Genomic DNA, 18,942 nt, shown 5'->3' with positions numbered 1-18,942 from the left:
GCTCAGGTGAAAGTTTCATGCAAAAGGCAGAGCCTGGGATCAATGATGTGTAAAAGCATGAGTGTATAAATAAATAATTTTCTACATCATATATAAAACAACACTAAGTTCAGCCCTGCATTCAAGGTCAGAATGAGGTCTGTACAACCCCTGAAATTCTGTTCTAAAACCTTAACTTGCTGTACAATGCAATAATAGAATCACAGAACCATAGAGTTGGAAGGGTTTGCAAGGGTCATCTAGTCCAACCCCCTGAAATGCAGGAATATCAGCTAAAGAATTCATGACAGATGGCCATCCAACCTCTGCTTAAAAACCTCCAAGGAAGGAGATTTTACCACCTGTCATGGGTGTCTATTCCACTGTCGAACAGCTCTTACTGTCAGAAAGCTTTTGCTGATGTTTGGTCAAAATCTCATTTCTTATACCCTGAAGCCATTGGTTTGAGTCCTACCTTCTGGAACAGGAGAAAACGAGCATGCTCCATCTTCCATGTGACAGCCCTTTAGATATTTGAAGATGGCTATTATATCTCCTCTCAGTCTCCTCTTTTCCTCTTATTAATTTACACAGTGAATAGTCTGGAAATAATGCTACATATTGCAACAACAACAACAAAAACCATGCAAACTCAAAAAAACAAAACCCTGAACCCTTTGCACTATGTGGTTTGGCCCACACATATAGATAATAATGGGTGAATAAAAATAACATAATTTAGCCCCTGTTGCAAATGGGGCCTTGGAGGACTCATAATAATGTAAATGGGGAGCACAATATAGCTGAAAGTCCTGTGGAATTTCAACTAAAAACTTTGCTTCTCTTGGCTAGGATATTTTTCAAACTTTCTTTTGCTTAAAGAAAGAAAGCCTTATGCACTGCAGCAAGGGCCACAAAGCATTTTATGTCTTCTTTGTTCTGAGCAAAGAATCAACCTTTTAAAATGTATTTTGTGGCTGTGTATATGTGTAACAAAGCAATATATTTGTATTGGTTTGGGGTAAATGAGCCGCCAGAGGGCCTTAAAGATGCAAAAGTCTTCTTACCTTTGCTATTCTTAAATATTTATGCAGTTGACTGAGTCCAATGGTTAGTAGGGATTTGATTTAGTTTATTCATGTGAAGGGCTATGGAAATAATAAATAAGTGCTTGAATGGTTTTATTTTCATTGCCACTGATATCCTTATTGGCTTTTGATTAAACATGATTTCTGCAGGAAGAAAACAGCAGTAGGGCATGTGCATGACATGTAAAAGATGCCATGTTCAATCTCTGGCATCTCTAAGCAGGACCGGAAAATACGGTAACTCTGTCTCAGCTGCTGCCAATCAGTGTGGACAATATAGAGCTAGGTAGCCCAACAGCTTGATTCTGTATAAAGCAGTTTCCTATATAGCTCTGCCCTGAGAAAGAATGTGGTGATTAAAATGCAGTGGTAGCTTTACACTGTGAATGTGCAATTAAAATACAGTTCTCTGGCCACTGTAAAATCTGACAGATGTTGTCACATCATTGCTGGAACTGTATGTGTTCCCTTGAGATTTGAATTTGGTGCTCCACGATAAAAGCTAATTTTACATATGTCAAAAATAGCCTGCGAGGGGCGGGGGAATCATGCAAACTCAGTACAGTGGTACCTCGGGTTAAGAACTTAATTCGCTCCGGAGGTCCATTCTTAACCTGAAACTGTTCTTAACCTGAAGCACCACTTTAGCTAATGGAGCATCCTGCTGCTGCTGCGCCCCCGGAGCACGATTTCTGTTCTCATCCTGAAGCAAAGTTCTTAACCTGAAGCACTATTTCTGGGTTAGTGGAGTCTGTAACCTGAAGCGTCTGTAACCCGAGGTACCACTGTATTTACATTGTGTCATCCCATGTAGCAAGGAGAGTTGTCAGAAGTGAGTTGACTTAAATAGTAATCTGTTGAGGTTTTTTGTTTTGTTTTGTTTCTAAGTATATTTGAAATTATATCTCAGCATTAAATCTACATAGTGTTTTCAGTATTGGAAATATTATTCAGAGATACAATTGAGCTGCACGTTCATATGCTATTTGAAAGGAGCTGTTTTTTAAATGTGATATTGCTAGCTTTATTGCTATCTACTAAAGTCAACAGAATGCCATTTTTTTTTCCTGCTCAGCTCATGATGAAATATGTCTTCTGTGTCTGAATGCATAATCTGTCCTTCAAGTATTTTTGTCTTTTTTCATCTGTGGACAGAAATAGTTCTCTGATGAATAATCAAAGTATAATGAATACTGCCCACAATAGGTGAGTCAGTGAATGTTGTTTTCCTACCTTTCAGGGTTTTACAGCCACATGCATCACTTTAGCAATAGGAATTCTAACACTTTGGTTGCCTAATTTTTCTGCCAACCCTTAATACTTGGCTATTTAAGCCGTTTCCTTCATGTTGGCCTTGCTTTTACTTTCCCTCCCTTTCTTTGTTGCTTTTATTGGTCACAGAAGCAGAGCTGAACTAAAGAAGAGCAAATTGCCTGGCATTTGGAAACCCTAAGTTTTCTGATTGTTCTAATGTCACCACTGAGAGCCAGAAAACATTTCACGGAGCATCAGCCTTGGCATGGCTACTCAGAAGTAAACTCCCACTGAGTTCAATAGGACCTAATCCTTTCACTTTCTTCTGTGTGCTCCTGACTGGTTATTAAGATTGCTCTCTTGCATGTCTCAGTGATCCCTGAAATACATAGTTGTTTATTTATTTGATTTTGTGTTTGAATCAATTCTCATTTAAAACAATATCCATGTGATTCTGCAGTGGAAATATCAACATTTACATATACAAAAACAAATACATCTATTTGATACAGGGGAGAGGGCCCTTTTAGCAGCTGTGCCTGTCATAGGCCAGTGTTGTGGTGACATTAGAGGTTTGAAACTAGGACCAGGGAGAGCAGGGTTCAACCTCCACTCAGCCTACTGAGTGACCTTGGACTAGTCATTGTCTCTTAGTGTGACCTATCTTGCAAGGATTACTGTGAAGATAAAATGTACACCACCTTGAGCTCCTTGGAGGAAAGTTGGGATATGACTGTAGTAATAATAATGACTCACAACAGAAACCCACCTTGCTACTTCATTAATGTCCTTTTATAACATTGTAAAAGCCTTCTTTTGTGTAAGTAGTTCCAGCTTCACCACAAATTGTCTTATCTGTTTTAGCCACCTCTTTTGGAGGAAAAGTGGGTTAAAATGTTTTAAAACTACTGTGTATTTTGGAAAGTTGTTTGTTTGCTCTGCATTGAGCTCATAACCCAATTTTGCATGATGATTCCTGGCTACAATTGGGTGCCATTCTGTGGGGAGGGAAATGAAGGTCTGTGGTCAACTCATCCTTAATGAACCACAGTTCCCAGGATTCTTTGGGTGATGCCATGGCTGTATAAAGTGGTATGATTTTGTTTTAAATGTATAGAATAGATGAGGGCCCAGTTTTTCTTTATTGGGTTTAAATAAACAAAAACAAAACCTCATTGCCAACAAAGAGAATAATTCATTGATGATAATTATATAGCGAACATGTAAATATGTCCTAGTATTTATATTGTATTTACCACAGTGAATTCTGCACTGGGGAAGTTGCTGTGAAATCTTATATGTGTCTGTTAGACATAAGCCCCACTGAGTTCAATGAGACTATTTACCCCCATAGGATTACAGCCTTAAGGATTTCAGTCTAGAGACCAAATTTTGTGCTTTTACTGAATTATGTGTCCATCATCATTTGGAAGAGCAAATGTTCATAATTGAATGTGAAAGGTGGTGTTAACGTTTTTGCTAAATGTTTTGATCATATTGCTTTTTAAATCTGGCAGGCAGCCAGCCAGGCAGACAATTTAAACACCTACTGCTTATGTGGTATGCCATTCTAACTCTGTTTTGTCATTTGCACACCTTCCCCATTAAATCCCAGATCAAGCAGAAAAATGGTGCTGAGACTTTTCCCTTTCCTTTTAATACTTCAGTGATCAATATAACCGGTGGTATGTTAAAACTTGTTGGTAGAAATACATTGCAAGGCATTGTTTTCACAAGACATGTTTATAATACAGTGGTACCTCGGGTTAAGTACTTAATTCGTTCCGGAGGTCCGTTCTTAACCTGAAACTGTTCTTAACCTGAAGCACCACTTTAGCTAATGGGGCCTACTGCTGCTGCTGCGCCGCTCTCATCCTGAAGCAAAGTTCTTAACCCAAGGTACTATTTCTGGGTTAGCGGAGTCTGTAACCTGAAGCGTATGTAACCTAAAGTGTATGTAACCCGAGATACCACTGTTGTAATAATAATAATTTATTACTCACACCCCACCCATCTGGCCAGGCCTCCCCAGCCACTTTGGATGGCTTCCAACAGAACATCAAAAACACAATAAAGCATCAAACACTAAAAACTTCCCAAACAGGGCTACCTTCAGATGTATTCTAAAAGTCAGATAGTTGTTTATTTCCTTGACATCTGGTTGGAGATGTATTAGTTTTTAATATACTATTAGTTCCTTTGGAATTAGAGCTTTACTATCTCAAAAGGTCCCACGGCCTACGGTCTCTTACAACTTTATTTTAATCACACATCCTTTGCTCACCCCCAATGAATCTTCACTTTGACACCCTGGGAGAATCCATAGGAACTATGATTTTTTTGGAGGGTGGGAAGGGGTCATTGGAAACACACTCAAAGGTTATGCAATCATAGAATTATAGAGTTGAAAGGGACCACCAAGGTCATGTAGACCAATATTCATTTTATTTACAGTCTCATCCTAGGGATCTTTAGTCATAAGCACAGCCCATTAGGTTTAATGGAACTTATTACCAAATAAGTGTGTGTAGGGTCACTGCATTAGATAATAACATAGGATACTGAATTCCACTAACCTAAATAGGCTGCTGACCTAGTCTGGGAAAGGAAGCAAGTTAGGCTTACTGTTTGTCTCACCTTATAAGCTCCTTCCCCCTCTTCCCCATTGAGAAATACATAGATGGATTAAATTGATTAGTGCTTAATCCTGTTGAGATCTCTGACTGATACACAGGGCTATTTATAGCCATTGGTATGTTTTCCAATGCGATGGCAATTTATTTACTTTTAAATTTGATTATGAGTATAACATTGTATGTGATAACATCCAAAATTCTAGTCAGTTACATAAAGAAGTTTTGCAGACATGTGAACACATTGCTTGGAACAAACAACACAGGTGAAATGTCACTGGCATTTAGAGGGTTTCATAACCAAGCAGTTTGTTGTGGGAGTGCTCTGGGTGGGTTCTCTGTCCTGAGGTCTCAAGCTGAGAACCTTTACAATGAATAACAAAAATTTTAAGTTAGATATTTTTTAAAAAAGAAAGTGTTTTTTTATTTTATCAAAATAGGTGGGTTTTGTAAACATAACTCCTAATCAACACACTTCATCATCTCTATGCACTAGGAATCAGGCTTTAATTTCTAAAGCTAGGGCTACAGAAGTTCAAATCTGCCTGGAAAAAGGCCCAGCCTGGATTTCCAGTGGTTCTGAGATAATCAGAAATTACTAGGAAGTATACAATTTCTGTCTGTGGACCCTGGATTAACTCAGTCTCTGGTACAAGGATAGTTATCTCCCCCAGGAGACTATTTTGCCTAATTCCTTTGTTCCAGTTCTGTGGAACAGGGGAACTGGGATGAAATTTGGAAAAACCCTTGAGCTCCATGGTGCTGCAAGGGAGTCAAAATACTGTTTTCATGGGGCAGACAGATAACTTGAAGCCTGCCTGTTCAAAATTCACATCCACTGATGTCCTTACCTCTATTTTAGAGAGGTGTGGGCGATTGTTACTCAGCAGCAGCGTAATCTCTAACCCCCAAAAAAGTGCTAGTGTAAAAGGCTACTTATTTAATCTCAACTGGCTGTGATGATTCAGTGGTAAGGCGAATGCACTTTACACATGCCCTTGGCAGGGTGCCAACACTTGAATAAAACATTGGGAAGGGAGCAGGTAAGTCCTGCATAATCAATCACAAGATGAAGTGCCCATTAACTTTGTGGGGTGCCGGTGGCCCCTTCAAATATTTTGAGGTCCTAGCTCCTAAAGCCCCGGGTGAGCATTTCACAAGTTCCAATCCTGGGCTAGGTCTAGGTTGTCCCGAGGCTCCAGTCTGGCTGATCTCCAACCCTTGCCATGGCACTCTGGACATCCTCAGAGGCAAATGCCACGGAGCTGAAGCGTGATCATTAAATCCAAAGCTAAACCTTGTTGAACTCTGGCTGAGAGAGGAAGGGCAGGCTGTGCGCCCTAGTGTGCAGGAGCTGCAAGGAGCCAGTTTCTCCTGGCCACCTTGGGGGCAGACCCAATTCCAGTCGCTTCTTTGTGGGTGCCACTTCCCCCACCCCACTTTTTAATAGCATTACGTTTCAACCGCAGCTGCTCCCCCCCCCCCCAGGTCCCAGGCAGCTCCTTTGAAACCTAAACAGATTACGCGAGGCGCATGAAGGACACGGCGAGCTCGCCGCGCTTCCCGAGGAGGGGATTTGGCTCCAAAATAGGACGCTAAGCCGCCTTGCAGCCTCGCGCTCGGTTTTTCTGTTATTATTACTTCAAGCGGCGGCGCGAAGGGGTCGGGTTCCGGCTAGGCGCTCCCTCGGGAAGAGGAAAGCAGAAAAGAAGCCGTCGACGACAACGACGCCTCGTCCGCTGTCGCAGCAAATATGGAAGGAGCCGCGCAAGGAAGCGCTTTTTAACCGGGGCCCAGCTTCCCCTCGGTTTCCATGACAGTTATTAGGGCAGCGGAGAAATTGAATTGTCTCCCACAATGCTCTGGAGAAAGGAAGCGGGCGGGGGAAGAGGAGGCGGCGGCTGCGCCACTGGCGAAGCGGCGGAGTTCTCCTGACCCGCAGTAACTCGCCTCGCGGAGAATTTCCCCAAACTCCCTGGATTATCATGACGCCTCTTTTTGGGCCGCTCTCTTTCTGCCTAGGTTAACCGGGGGGGATGTGGTTTATATAAATATATTTCATTTTTTCCTTCTTGTTATTGTTTGCGGGAAGACCGCGTGGGTTTGCCCCCCACCCCGCCCTCCCCAAGCTGCGCGCGCTCGAAGCAGCTCCATGTCTGGCCACGCAAGGATATGAACAATTATTATACAGGTGGGCTCTTCGGAGAGAGCGGAGCTCGGAGGCGTCCAATCAGGCTCCGGCAACCTGCAGCCCTGTCAAAATGCCTCTCCAGCGGATCTCCGTAGTCCCCGCGCGGGAGACGGCCAGCAATGGGAGAAGTTCGATGGGCAGAAACAAAGAGAAGAACAAGGAAGTCGAGGTAAGAAGAGAGCAGGGGCGCTCGGCCGGGGCAAATCGCGCTCCCAAAGGGTGGGAGGCGGGTGGTAGGAGAGCCACATGCCCCACCCCCCACCCACCCCGTTGACAGAGGCAGGAGGCGTGAGGTTTGGAGGGCAGCAGCTGCTGCACACATGGTTGCGGCGCGCGGAGATGCAAGTCTTCGCTGACGCCTGAAATGCAGGATTCTCAAATGCATCCCTGGGTGATGGGAGGGGTTGGCGCATGTATAAGGGACGGCGCTGAGAAGAGGATGCAAATGTTTCGCGTGAGACTCCCCTAAGGAGAGTGTATGTGTGTGTCACTGTGTGCAAGGGAGAGATATGGTCCAGTGACTTAGGCAGACAATGGGCATTGTTCCTTCTGTACTTTTCAGGTGGCTGTGCTGAAAGGCAACGAAGCGTCTTGTTCCAGAGGAGGCGGGTGGTGGTGGTGGAGAGTGTTGCAAAAAGGAATGACATAAAGCAAACCCTTTCTTAAATGGAAAAAGGCAATAAAGTAGCAATATCAGTAGTCCACTGAATGTGTATGTGTGACGTTCATGCATATTTAAGAATTCTCCGTTTTCATGTGAAACCCATCTGTTTCCCCCCTCCTATTTCCATTGTTCTCTGTCTTACATGGAAGAAACTCTTGTTGTTGAATAATAAATTATGGGCTCCTAAATGCTTATACGTATATAGTTAACAGTCCACAAGCAATAATTAAGACGTACAGAAGTATTTTGTGGCACAGATTCCAGTTTACGCAAGGTAAATATATGCAGGTGACTTTGTAGTTAAATTATTTGATGGTGTGTGGAAAACTAACTGCTGTGACTCCTGAAGCCACTTGGCTCCTTTTAAAAACGTTGCCTAGTAAACATGCATAATTAATCTTTAACACACACATTTTCAGTTGTGAATAACTGTGGCAGGAAGAGAACAAATGGGAATATTTGAATGTTTGACTGGGGGAAAATTGATTTGCATTTCCACGTTGCATTTTACTGTAACTCTTTTTTATGGTTTATATGATCTCCTTTTCGCTTTCAGATATCAACAGCTTATGCCTTCGCAATTTGTCTAGTTGTGTAAAATAGCAGTAGATTTATTAACACTTGGCTGAGAGCCTCCTTTAGCCTTTGCAGTTGACTTGTAACTAATGCAGTGATTATGGCTCCCTTATTCCCAGCTACAGCCTCCTCTGATGTTATTCTTCCAAAGCAATTAAATATTATTTCCCCTAAAATGGACTGAAATGAACAATCAAACATGATGCTGAAAACTGTGAAGTATCAGAGTAAGAGGTTTTCATTGTTGAGGGATCAACTTTAAAGTGAAAGTGTTTCAGAGAGGGGGGGAAAAAAGCTTGGAAAAGGGGGAAAGTATAAAGTTGGCAGAATGATGAGTTAACAGCATAATTCTCAGTTACGTAAGTGTTTTAGGGTGAGGCAACAGAGTTGTTGTCATGGGAATGTAGGAAGCTGCTTTATACTGAGTCAGACCATTGGTCCACACTGGCTGACAGTGGCCCACCAGGGTTTCAAACAGGGATGTCTCCCAGCCCTACCTGAAGATGCTGGGGATTGAAGCTGGTACCTTTGCTATGCAAAGTGGATGCTCCACAACTGAGCTGTTGTCTCTTCCAGAACCCATTATTGCAGACACAAACAAAACGAAAGATTTCTTTAATGGATTCTTTCCTCGTTTTGAGGAGGTTTTTTTTTTTTTAATGAAGTGCTTAGTTGTGTGTAATTTGAGTTTAGTTTAATTTGAGCTTGAGCTGCTTGTTAAAAGTATTGCGTTTCAGAACCTCATGGTGGGCTACGGAAGCAGTATTCAAGAAGGTAGAATCATAGAATAGAATCATAGAATCATAGATGGTTCAGAAACCATCGGAAAAACAAAGATTTTGATTAAAAAAAATGAGAAAAGATATGTGTGGTAAGATTGTCTTCTCTTGTGCAGAATCTTTACACTTTCATTCACATCACTCCTCTTTCAAAGAAAACAAAACTTCCTACACAAAACTATTCATACACAGTCGTGGGCATCTAGTAGATCCATGAATGCTTTATTCAGATCCTTGGAAATCATGGTCCAATCCTGAACAGTGTGTTCTATGTATGAGTAGCCTAGATTCACAGTGTACCTGAATGACTTGTTTGAGGGTAAATTGGGGGAGGATATGCAGTTTTGAGCAGCATTCAGTGTACTTTAACATGTCTGAAAAGACCCTCTTGTTTTTACTGCTCCATGGTTTTGTTTCTGTCTTTAAGCAGTGCCGTGGCTACTGGGGGAGAGGGGGGCGCTAGCCAGGCTTTTTGTGCAGGTGAAGCCTCCAGAGGGTTGCCATTGAGGCTCCCAACCTCTCTCTCTCTCTCTCTGTGTGTGTGTGTGTGTGTGTGTGCATGCAAATGTGCATGGGGGCTGCCTAACCGAGTCTTTGACCCAGGTGAAATAAAGCCTAATTTTGCCCTTGATTTAAGTTAAGTGTGCATCAATCTCAGTTGCAAAACTGGAACTCTTTCAACTCTACATGTTTCCAGACTTGGGGTCATTTTAGCAGATCTGATCAGTAAAATAGCCTCCTGGTCCTATAGCTGTTTCTTCTATAGAACTGTCAGACTGGAGGACACTTTCTTGGAATTTCTGTTTTGATCTGCCCCAACCCTCCCTCCAAATCCCTTGCCAGACTAATCTTGGGGGCACATTCTTCTTGCTCCATATCCTCCATTCTCTTCACTTTGACCACATCAAAAGATCCCCAACTTTACCACTTGAGGAAATGATCCTGTAGTCAGTAGTTCCCTTCTTCAGCATTTCTATTGTTAAAAGTGATAATAATGAAAGGAATTGCTGTTTTCTGTTCTGAGAAAAGAGAGCTGAATGTCATGTTTCTGAAATAGTGGATGAAATTGAGACATCAGCCCACTATCTTAACGAATTTACAAATTTGGTTTACAAATTTCTTTCAGGGAATCTCTTTCCATGTAAACTTGTTTGCTATGGAACCCCACCACATTAAAGGTGATTTGGGACATGCTCAGTCTAGGGCTTACATACAGTTCCCCCAGGGCACTGGAAGGTCTGCTGAATCTCACTGTTGCCCCATGGGAACTGAGAATGAAGTCTACCACGTGTAGATGGAGCATGGTGAGCAAGCTGTCTTTCCAGGGAAGCTTGTCTTCTGCTACTGTTTGATTTATTAGGGAACATCTGATAAGCCATCATGGGACTCTTGAACACTGTTTGAAAACCTCCCTGAACTAGCTCCTCCACTAGGCAGCATTTAGGCTACTAAGGTATACAATAGAATAGCTCAATCCTTCACGTATTTATTCGGAAGTAAGTCTTGCTGTGTTCAGTTGTGGTTACTTCCAGGAAAGCATTCATAGAATTGCCACTTTAGACTATAATTCTAAATGCAAGGCTTGAAAGTGAATGTGCTCAGGTTCACAGCCTGAGATTGGTTCACATTGACAAAGTCTCTACTGCAGTTGTGTACTTTGGTGCATGATGATATGAAAAAAGACTGTTGTGAGACCCACTATTCGCATGGGGAGATGCATGGTCATAGCAGTTGTTATAGCTGCACCTTTTCCAAGATTAGCAAGGACAGACTGGCTCCTTGTGTGTATAGTATAGTCCATGCTTGCCTTTCTCCATGCAGCTGTGTCTCAATTGTGCAGGGGAATTTGGCAGTGTGACCATGCCTGATTCCATTGTGTGTCTACCATCTGCTGTACAGAATAATAGGTAGATGTAGCTTTTCCTGCTGCATGCTAGTGAGGGCAGTAAAGGTAGGCAGCAGAATGTTAATGTTTTGCTATAAAGTTCAGGTCTATGAGAGCTTGCGCAGTCTAGTGGCTACAATATTTAGTTACAAATTGGGAAATCTCTGGTATGAATCTTATCTCTGCCATGAACTCATTGTGTGTTCATAGGCAAGCCATTTTCTCTTCCTCTCTCACCTTTCATTCCTGATATTACAGATGACAACACTGATCTATTTGTTATTTTATCAGGGCTGCAGTGATATAATGTGAAGCACATTACATGTTTTAAAAGGCTATATGTATGTTAGTAATTATTATGTTGTGCTACATGTTTTATTTCTGTGTGTTTGTCTCCAAGTTTTATGCTTGTTCAACAAGGTGCACATATGTGAAGGATAGACAATTTGGTTGGTACTGATGATGCTTTCTTGTTTATAGCTGGATTCTGTACGTCAGGGAATTTCTCTTGAACTGAGAACTAAAATGTAAAGCTCTGAACATCTTTCAATGCAAATCTCAAATTACTTAGGCCAAAACAAGTGCCTTGTATTCACTTCATTGCTGCCTATAATCCCTGTAAAATATTGAACATTTTTTTATGGAGATAAGGCAAAAGAAAATATTAATTGCTGTTCTTCAGTTTAGTGCTTGGCTGTAGCAGTTTCTTACTAGATGCTTTATTTAATAAGTTGACTATGTAACTGGAATTGGTTACAGATTGAACACATTCAGGTTTCTTGTTAAGAACAACTGCTAGAAATGCAATTCACTAATCTCAGAAGCAGCACAGTTTACTAATCCAAATAGTGTATTGATGATGAGTTGAATAAAAGTAATCATTTGAAATCTGTTGCTCTAACTTAGTCTAAAGCATTATGTAACCATTCTTCAATTGAACTGAAGGTTTTCAGAGGCAAGTACTTGGCAGCCTTGAGAAATGTGCTACAAAACCTTGTTTTAGACCTACTTTTCAGAAAGTAGAGTTCACCAACTTTCTTCTAGTTCTGTAGTTGAAAACTAGAACTTTAGTTTCACTTTAATATTAGCATTGTACTTCATATGCAGGGATGTGTTTGGCCTCTGCCTTCCCCAGCACTGCACCAAATTAAGTTGCTTTGGGTTGCCCTGGACAAGATAAAGTGACTAACAAATTTAAAACATAAAAAATGATAATATATGATGAGTACCTTGGTAAATTCCTCTAAGACTACAGTCCTTTGCATATTGCCTAGGGATATGCCTCATTTAACTTAGTGGGACTGGTTCCAGTGAATTCTTCTTTAAAAAAGAACAACTTAAATCCAACAAAAAAAGCTCTGTGCAACTTAAATATTGCTAAGCTAATCACCTAACGAGCATGTGAGAGTAGGAAAAGTTCCATTTAATACTGTAAAGCATTGCAGTCATTAATGAAGTGCAGTAGATGGCCTTGGGCAAGTCTCTTCGCCTAACTTTACTCAGAGTTGTTGGCAGGGTAAAGTGAGAAGGGCAGAAGAATAGAAACATAGGAAACTGCCTTATACAGAATCAGAGCATTTGTCAATCTAGCTCAGTTCTGCCAAATAGACTGGCAGTGGGTCTCCAGGGTTTTAGACAAGTAGTCCCTCCCAGCCCCACCTGGAGATTCTGGGGGTTTACTCTGGGACCTATCACTGAGCTAGCCTCTCCCCTCCCTATACCACCATGAGCTTCTTGGAGGAAGAGTGATATTAAAATGTATTATTAAAATTACGTTTTTCTAGTAAAGTAACTAGAAATGTCTGTCTAGTCCACAAATATATATAGCAAAATGTTTATTTATTGAAAACCTTGAATTTTCAAATGAAATATATTAAAAACCCTTCAACCCCCCCCCCAACAAATTATTTGAGATTACATTAATTTTGAAGCTTCTAGATTGAGGTACAGAAACATTAGCTGCAAAATGAATAATTTCAGCACATTGGACAGTTATCAAGGTTTGTAGTGATATTGTATTGATGCACTTTTATATGTATTCTTTATGTTATAAATAATATAAGTCAAAACTAATATATTTAGCCATAAAGTCACTCGGAGCTGGTTACAAAATTAGTTTTTTGCACTTAATATTTCAAGCTTCTAAAAGCTGAATCATTGTGTTTTCTAAAGTACAAAATGAACAGGAGAGTATTTGCCTCTTAGAAATGGTAATTGGAATAAATTGCATAGAGTGAGTCATGAAAATGGCCTCATCACATGGTACAATTGGGTTTGATTTTTACAACAGGAAATTGGTGGAAGGCTGAACCAATGATCAGTTGAGTACCATGTTTCCCCATTCCATGTGTTAGGATAAGGTAAAGGTAAAGGTACCCCTGCCCGTACGGGCCAGTCTTGACAGACTCTAGGGTTGTGCGCCCATCTCACTTAAGAGGCCAAGGGCCAGCGTTGTCCGGAGACACTTCCGGGTCACATGGCCAGCGTGACAAAGCTGCATCTGGCGAGCCAGCGCAGCACACGGAAACGCTGTTTACCTTCCCGCCAATAAGCGGTCCCTATTTATCTACTTGCACCCAAGGGTGCTTTCGAACTGCTAGGTTGGCAGGCGCTGGGACCGAACGACGGGAGCGCACCCCGCCGCGGGGATTCGAGCCGCCGACCTTTCGATCGGCAAGTCCTAGGTGCTGAGGCTTTTACCCACAGCGCCACCTGGGTCCCATGTGTTAGGATACTTGATGTCATTTCATAATTTTGTAGAGTGTAAAGGGTTCCTTGCAGATCTCCACTCAGCTGCTCAACAATATCCGAAACCCTTGCCAGAAGAGTTGGTGTTCTTCATGCCTCTCTAAGGAAGCTGGAAATGCTTTAAAGGGGTATTTGTGGTTGTGCTCTTCCACTGATCTGCACATTAAATGTCCTTCGCTTCAGGCTATAATGTTCTTCATTTCAATATTTCATTTCTTCTGCCCATGGCCATTCTATAACATGCCTAAACTTACGTTTGTACCCAAACTTCCAATGCAGTAATATGTTTTCTGCAGAAGATCATAAGATGTGAGAGGTAACAACATATTCTATTAATTAGCTGTTATTCAATTAGCCAGTTGTTTTGAGGTGTTGCAGTAATTTGATCTTAGACATAGTAATGGCAAATCTATAGTTTGTAGCTGTTCCACATTCTGTGGTGTATACTAATCTGTTGACTTCTTTGTAAAGATCTCTGTGATCCTTTATCTCATATTATTAAGAACTGAAAAGGGACTTTCCATGAACCCTTCCCCGTATGAATGCAACTAAATATTTACTGACATGTTGCACATTACAACTTGAAGCTCTCTCACTGTATCTCACACACTGTGAAGAAGAATCTCTGAATTAATAATGCAGGGGGTGCTGTGGGTAAACCACAGAGCATTGGGCTTGCCGATCAGAATGTCAGCGGTTCGAATCCCCATGATGGGGTGAGCTCCCGTTGCTCGGTCCCAGCTCCTGCCAACCTAGCAGTTCGAAAGCATGTCAAAGTGCAAATAGATAAATAGGTACCGCTCTGGAGGGAAGGTAAACAGCATTTTTGTGTGCTGCTCTGGTTTGCCACAACCAGACTTAGTCATGCTGGCCACATGACCCGGAAGCTGTACGCCGGCTCCCTTGGCCAATAAAGCGAGATGAGCTCCGCAACCCCAGAGTCGTCCGCGACTGGACCTAACGGTCAGGGGTCCCTTTACCTTTACCTAATTCATATTAATTTAGAACTGGGTGAGCAGACTATCTTGCCCTCTGAGTACATTGTAAACAAAGTGTTCAAGTTGAGTTGAGCATAAAAAATAATTTCTGAGGAAAAAGAAGACCGAAAGGGTTTCTTTTCTGAGAGCCAGTGTGGTGTAGTGGTTAAGAGCGGTAGTCACGTAATCTGGGTAACCGGGTTCGCGTCTCTGCTCTTCCACATGCAGCTGCTGGGTGACCTTGGGCCAGTCACACTTCCTTGAAGTCTCTCAGCCCCACTCACCTCACAGAGTGTTTGTTGTGGGGGAGGAAGGGAAAGGAGAATGTTAGCCGCTTTGAGACTCCTTAAAGGGAGTGAAAGGCGGGATATCAAATCCAAACTCTTCTTCTTCTTCTTTTCAACAACAGAACTGTGTTAACCAAGTTGTGGCAACCTACAAAAATTGTAATCAGTGGACTAGCTACAGCAGGTATTTATTGCTATTCAGTAAAACACGTACAAACCCTGTGTTGATGCACTGGAAGAGGGAGTAGGGCATTGTGATTTTCTAATTGTTCTGCAGCAGCACAGACCAGTTTGCAAGAATGTTACTGGGGCAGGTTGTAATAAGACCATGATGTTAGGTAGGGTATAGGAAAAACAGAACCTGTGATATTTACACTGCATCTTTTTTAGACGTAAACACTTAGAAGTAAGTTTTGCTGGATGTTTGAATGATGTGATCTGACTCTGTGTGAAGAGCCAGGCCACCAGCCCTAGTGAGATTCACCTGTGCACATAAAACCTGGAAGCTGTTTGTTTTTCACTTTGCATGTAGGCTTTTGTGTGCATAGGGCACATTTCGCCAAGCCAACTCTGTGCTTGCTCTACGTGTAGCAGACGGGACATTGAAACTGCCCTACCAGGAATAGTCTTGTGTAGAGAACTGACGTTTTATACAGTCTGGTCAATATAAAAGATGCAGAATTCTGTTAAGTGTTTTCAGTGTGACACTGGATGTTGATGATAATTTAGATCCTTATTCTGGACTTCAGAAATCACTTGTTTTGGAGTTGCTTTGTGTTGATCCAGAGAGGAAAACGTCTGTTGTTATACTTCAGCTACAGAAACATAATACTGATAAAATTAACTGGGGGGGGGGCAGAATGTATGTATTTATACATGAATAATACTCAATCAACAATATTTTATAATTTCCCTTTGCCCTGCAATCCTTCCCTTTTGCAAGTTGCAGTCAGTTAGATTAATTATATGTTGCCAGAGTTTCCCTGTTGCGGACTTCAGAAGTACACAGTGCTTGTAATATAAATGGTTTTTCTGTGTACTCATACAAGATGGCTCAACTTTAAGTTCTGTTATGATTTCAGTGAGTTCTAAACAGTAGGCAGAAAATGCATTTTTTCCCCTAAGCAGGCTAGGGAAACCATAGTGGAAGTGTGGGAAATTGCATTGTTAGTTATAGCTTGAACTCATAGTTCACTGGCAGCCTTGTACTCTTGTACCCAGCCTTGCTTAGGAATTCTAAGAAACCCAAAAATCTGCACTTTGAAAAATTCTTTCCACCATCTTGATTAAAAGTGTGTCTAATTGTATCCAAATATAGACAAAAACCTGTTACGTTATATCAGGAAGCATCATCCAAAATTTGGTTACAACGTTTTAGGATGTATCTAAATGCACAGAGAACAACTTTCCAAAACGTTTATTCTGCTAGCTGAAGGTACCCAGTCATGCCCAGGAATTCTATTCTAAATGAATAGTGTATTTTACTTTAGGGCTGTGCATAAAGGGCCCTGACCTAACTGGGATCTAGCCCCAAATAAATTTGAGAGCAATGTAATGTTCAGGTGGAGGCAGGTGAAGGAGATACTGCAGCTGCAACAGGTAGGATGGTTCAATCCTGCAGAGTGATGCTTTGCCAATCCGTTCCCTGCAGTAGACATGCTAGTAAAGCAGACCCTACAGCAATAATGGTAGTTCATTCTTGCAGTGCTACTGCATGTATTTGGCTGCTTGGCCTCCCCATTCTGCAGCCCTCTCAGCACATCATTGCTCTTAGTGGGTCTTGGTTCAGTGTGGAACATGGGATCTAAAGCACAAGGGCTTGCAAACAGAAACAAGAGAGCTAGAAACAGCTGCAGTTGACTTGACAATTGTATCATGTGACACTCTGCCATCATGTGATGTGGTGTCTTGCAGGCATTGTCCTAAAGCCTTTCCAATCTGTCATGTGATGCACGTTAGGCATATAATAATGGCCTTGCCTGCAGAATGTAAGAAGAGCTATGCCTGTATTATCTAGTCCAGTACTTTATTTCCAGGAGTGGCTAGTCAGATGCTTCCCTTTCAGTGTAAAGCAAGTGTAAAAATGACACCTGTTCATGCAAAAAATAGTAGTAATCTCATTTTCACATGTCCTCTCAGGAGGTGTGAGCTGGCAGTGGCTGACCAGAAATTAGACCTTGTGGTTGTAGTGGATAGTGCATGATAGCTGTGAAAAAGGCAGATACAATGTTATGGATCATTAGGAAAAGAGCTGAAAATAAAACTGCCAGCATATAATTCTGTGGTGCAACCGCATGTGGAATATTGTGTATAATTCTGGTTGTAGAGTTGGAAAAGGTTCAGAAAAGGACAACCAACAATGATCAGGGGGCTAGAGTATCTCCTCTATTAGGAAAGGCATTTTTTTCTTGTGGTTCAGAGAAAAAGGCAAGTACCCAGTGACATAGAAAATAGCAGGGAAAGAATGGAGTTAGTGATTTCAGCTTGACTTCTAAAGTTTCATGCCGGTAAGACTAGAGCACATTGCTTTAGCACTAGGTTATCTGAACTTTCTGAACTCAGTGGGGATTGCAAATCTCTCTCTCTCTCCAGGACCCACTTAAAGAAAAAGTCACAGGTATTTGTAAAACACTTTGGAGTTCTCAAGTGCAAAGTGTTGTTAAAAGGTGACATATCTTTGTTAGTTTAAGGTGAGAATGATTCTGCACAGAAACGGGATGCTTGTAAAAGGAAGAAGTCTACCCCTTCCTTATTTATTTCTTTAAAAAAGGAAGAAAATGTTTTATAATAGACAGATATAAAGATAACTCAGTTGCTGTTTGTCTCTGATAAGAAAAGTAAGCAATTTCATGCATGTCTATCCTTAGATCTTGAGGATGGTTACCGAAGGTCTGAATCAGAACTTAATAGCATATAGAGCAAAATAAGGACTAGTTCCAACCAGATTAATGCCACCTTTCATTAAATTAATGTCTCTATCACACATTCTCCATTGTGGAAATGGAGTATTCTTATTATGAAGGCCTTCCTGGTTTCCATGTGAAGTTGCCTTTTCTGGTTCTGATACTGAATTAATCATAGCACCGGTCTATCTAGCATAGAACTCTGTTCTCCCACTGGCAGCAGCATCCAAGAACTTCAGTGCTTAGGACATCATTGTTTCCGAAGAGTGTGAGATGTACGGTAACTGCTGCCTGATTCAGCTCTCACCTGGTGCAGAGGAGATTTGAGTGGCTTGACTGCAGAGTGCATTGCCCGGCAGTGATGTCACTGGGGATTGCTGGTGTACTGCATCTGAGGCTGAAATCAGAAGTGGCCAGAAGACTGGCACTGTGTGAAAGGGTGAGGCAATGCAAAGAGATGCACAAAAGGAGTGAGTCAGGTCAGGCTTCAGAGCAGAATTGAGGCAAAAATGAAGGCAGCTTAGAAAGTAGTCAGGAAGAGGCCAATTTCAGAGGGACAGATGGCAGCAGGGGAAGAACCCTTAACATACAGGCATGAGAAGAAAGCAAGGTGAAGGGTGAGAGGGGAAGGAGAGAGAAAAGGAGAGCCTGGCAAAGACAGGTGGCTTGGGCCTTGTGTGTCCAGTCCCTAGGAAGAATTTTGGCAGTGTACAGATACAGAGTGGCTCAATTAATGTTTCATATGTGCAGTGTATTCTGCTGTTAGTTTTTCTGCATGTTGCATTGTTCCTTTGTTGCTGCTTTCAGTTGCTTTTGTTTGGTTTTTCAACGTTTTAGATTTTACATTTGTGTTCTGAGTGTTGCTTGCAACAGATATTGTTAGATGATGATAATAACAAACATCTGAGAAGATATGCTTGAGGAGCAGCTGCTGAGACTATCCCTCTACAAATTATGTGATAATGAATAATAGTGAAT

At 41.7% G+C, this 18,942-nt stretch overlaps 1 protein-coding gene across 5 annotated transcripts in view; it reads left to right on the top strand.

Moving 5' to 3' along the window:
- Nucleotides 1–6,471: 6,471 nt before the first annotated feature.
- The window catches only part of MARCHF1 (membrane associated ring-CH-type finger 1), a 116,168-nt gene continuing 103,697 nt past the window's right edge, over nucleotides 6,472–18,942 (top strand). The window contains exon 1 of one of the 5 annotated variants that reach the window (XM_083457378.1): nucleotides 6,472–7,314. In XM_083457378.1, the coding sequence (XP_083313504.1) occupies nucleotides 7,216–7,314 (99 nt within the window). In that variant the 5' untranslated portion in view covers nucleotides 6,472–7,215. The remainder of the gene's footprint in view (nucleotides 7,315–18,942) is intronic. The other 4 variants (XM_083457374.1, XM_083457381.1, XM_083457380.1 and 1 more) reach the window with 4 other exon arrangements.

This window comes from Podarcis tiliguerta (assembly GCF_965153285.1).
Source record: "Podarcis tiliguerta genome assembly, chromosome: 9".
Lineage (NCBI taxonomy): Eukaryota > Metazoa > Chordata > Lepidosauria > Squamata > Lacertidae > Podarcis > Podarcis tiliguerta.
The sequence above is the reverse complement of the archived record's forward strand: the minus strand, read 5'-3'. Positions and strand labels throughout refer to the sequence as shown.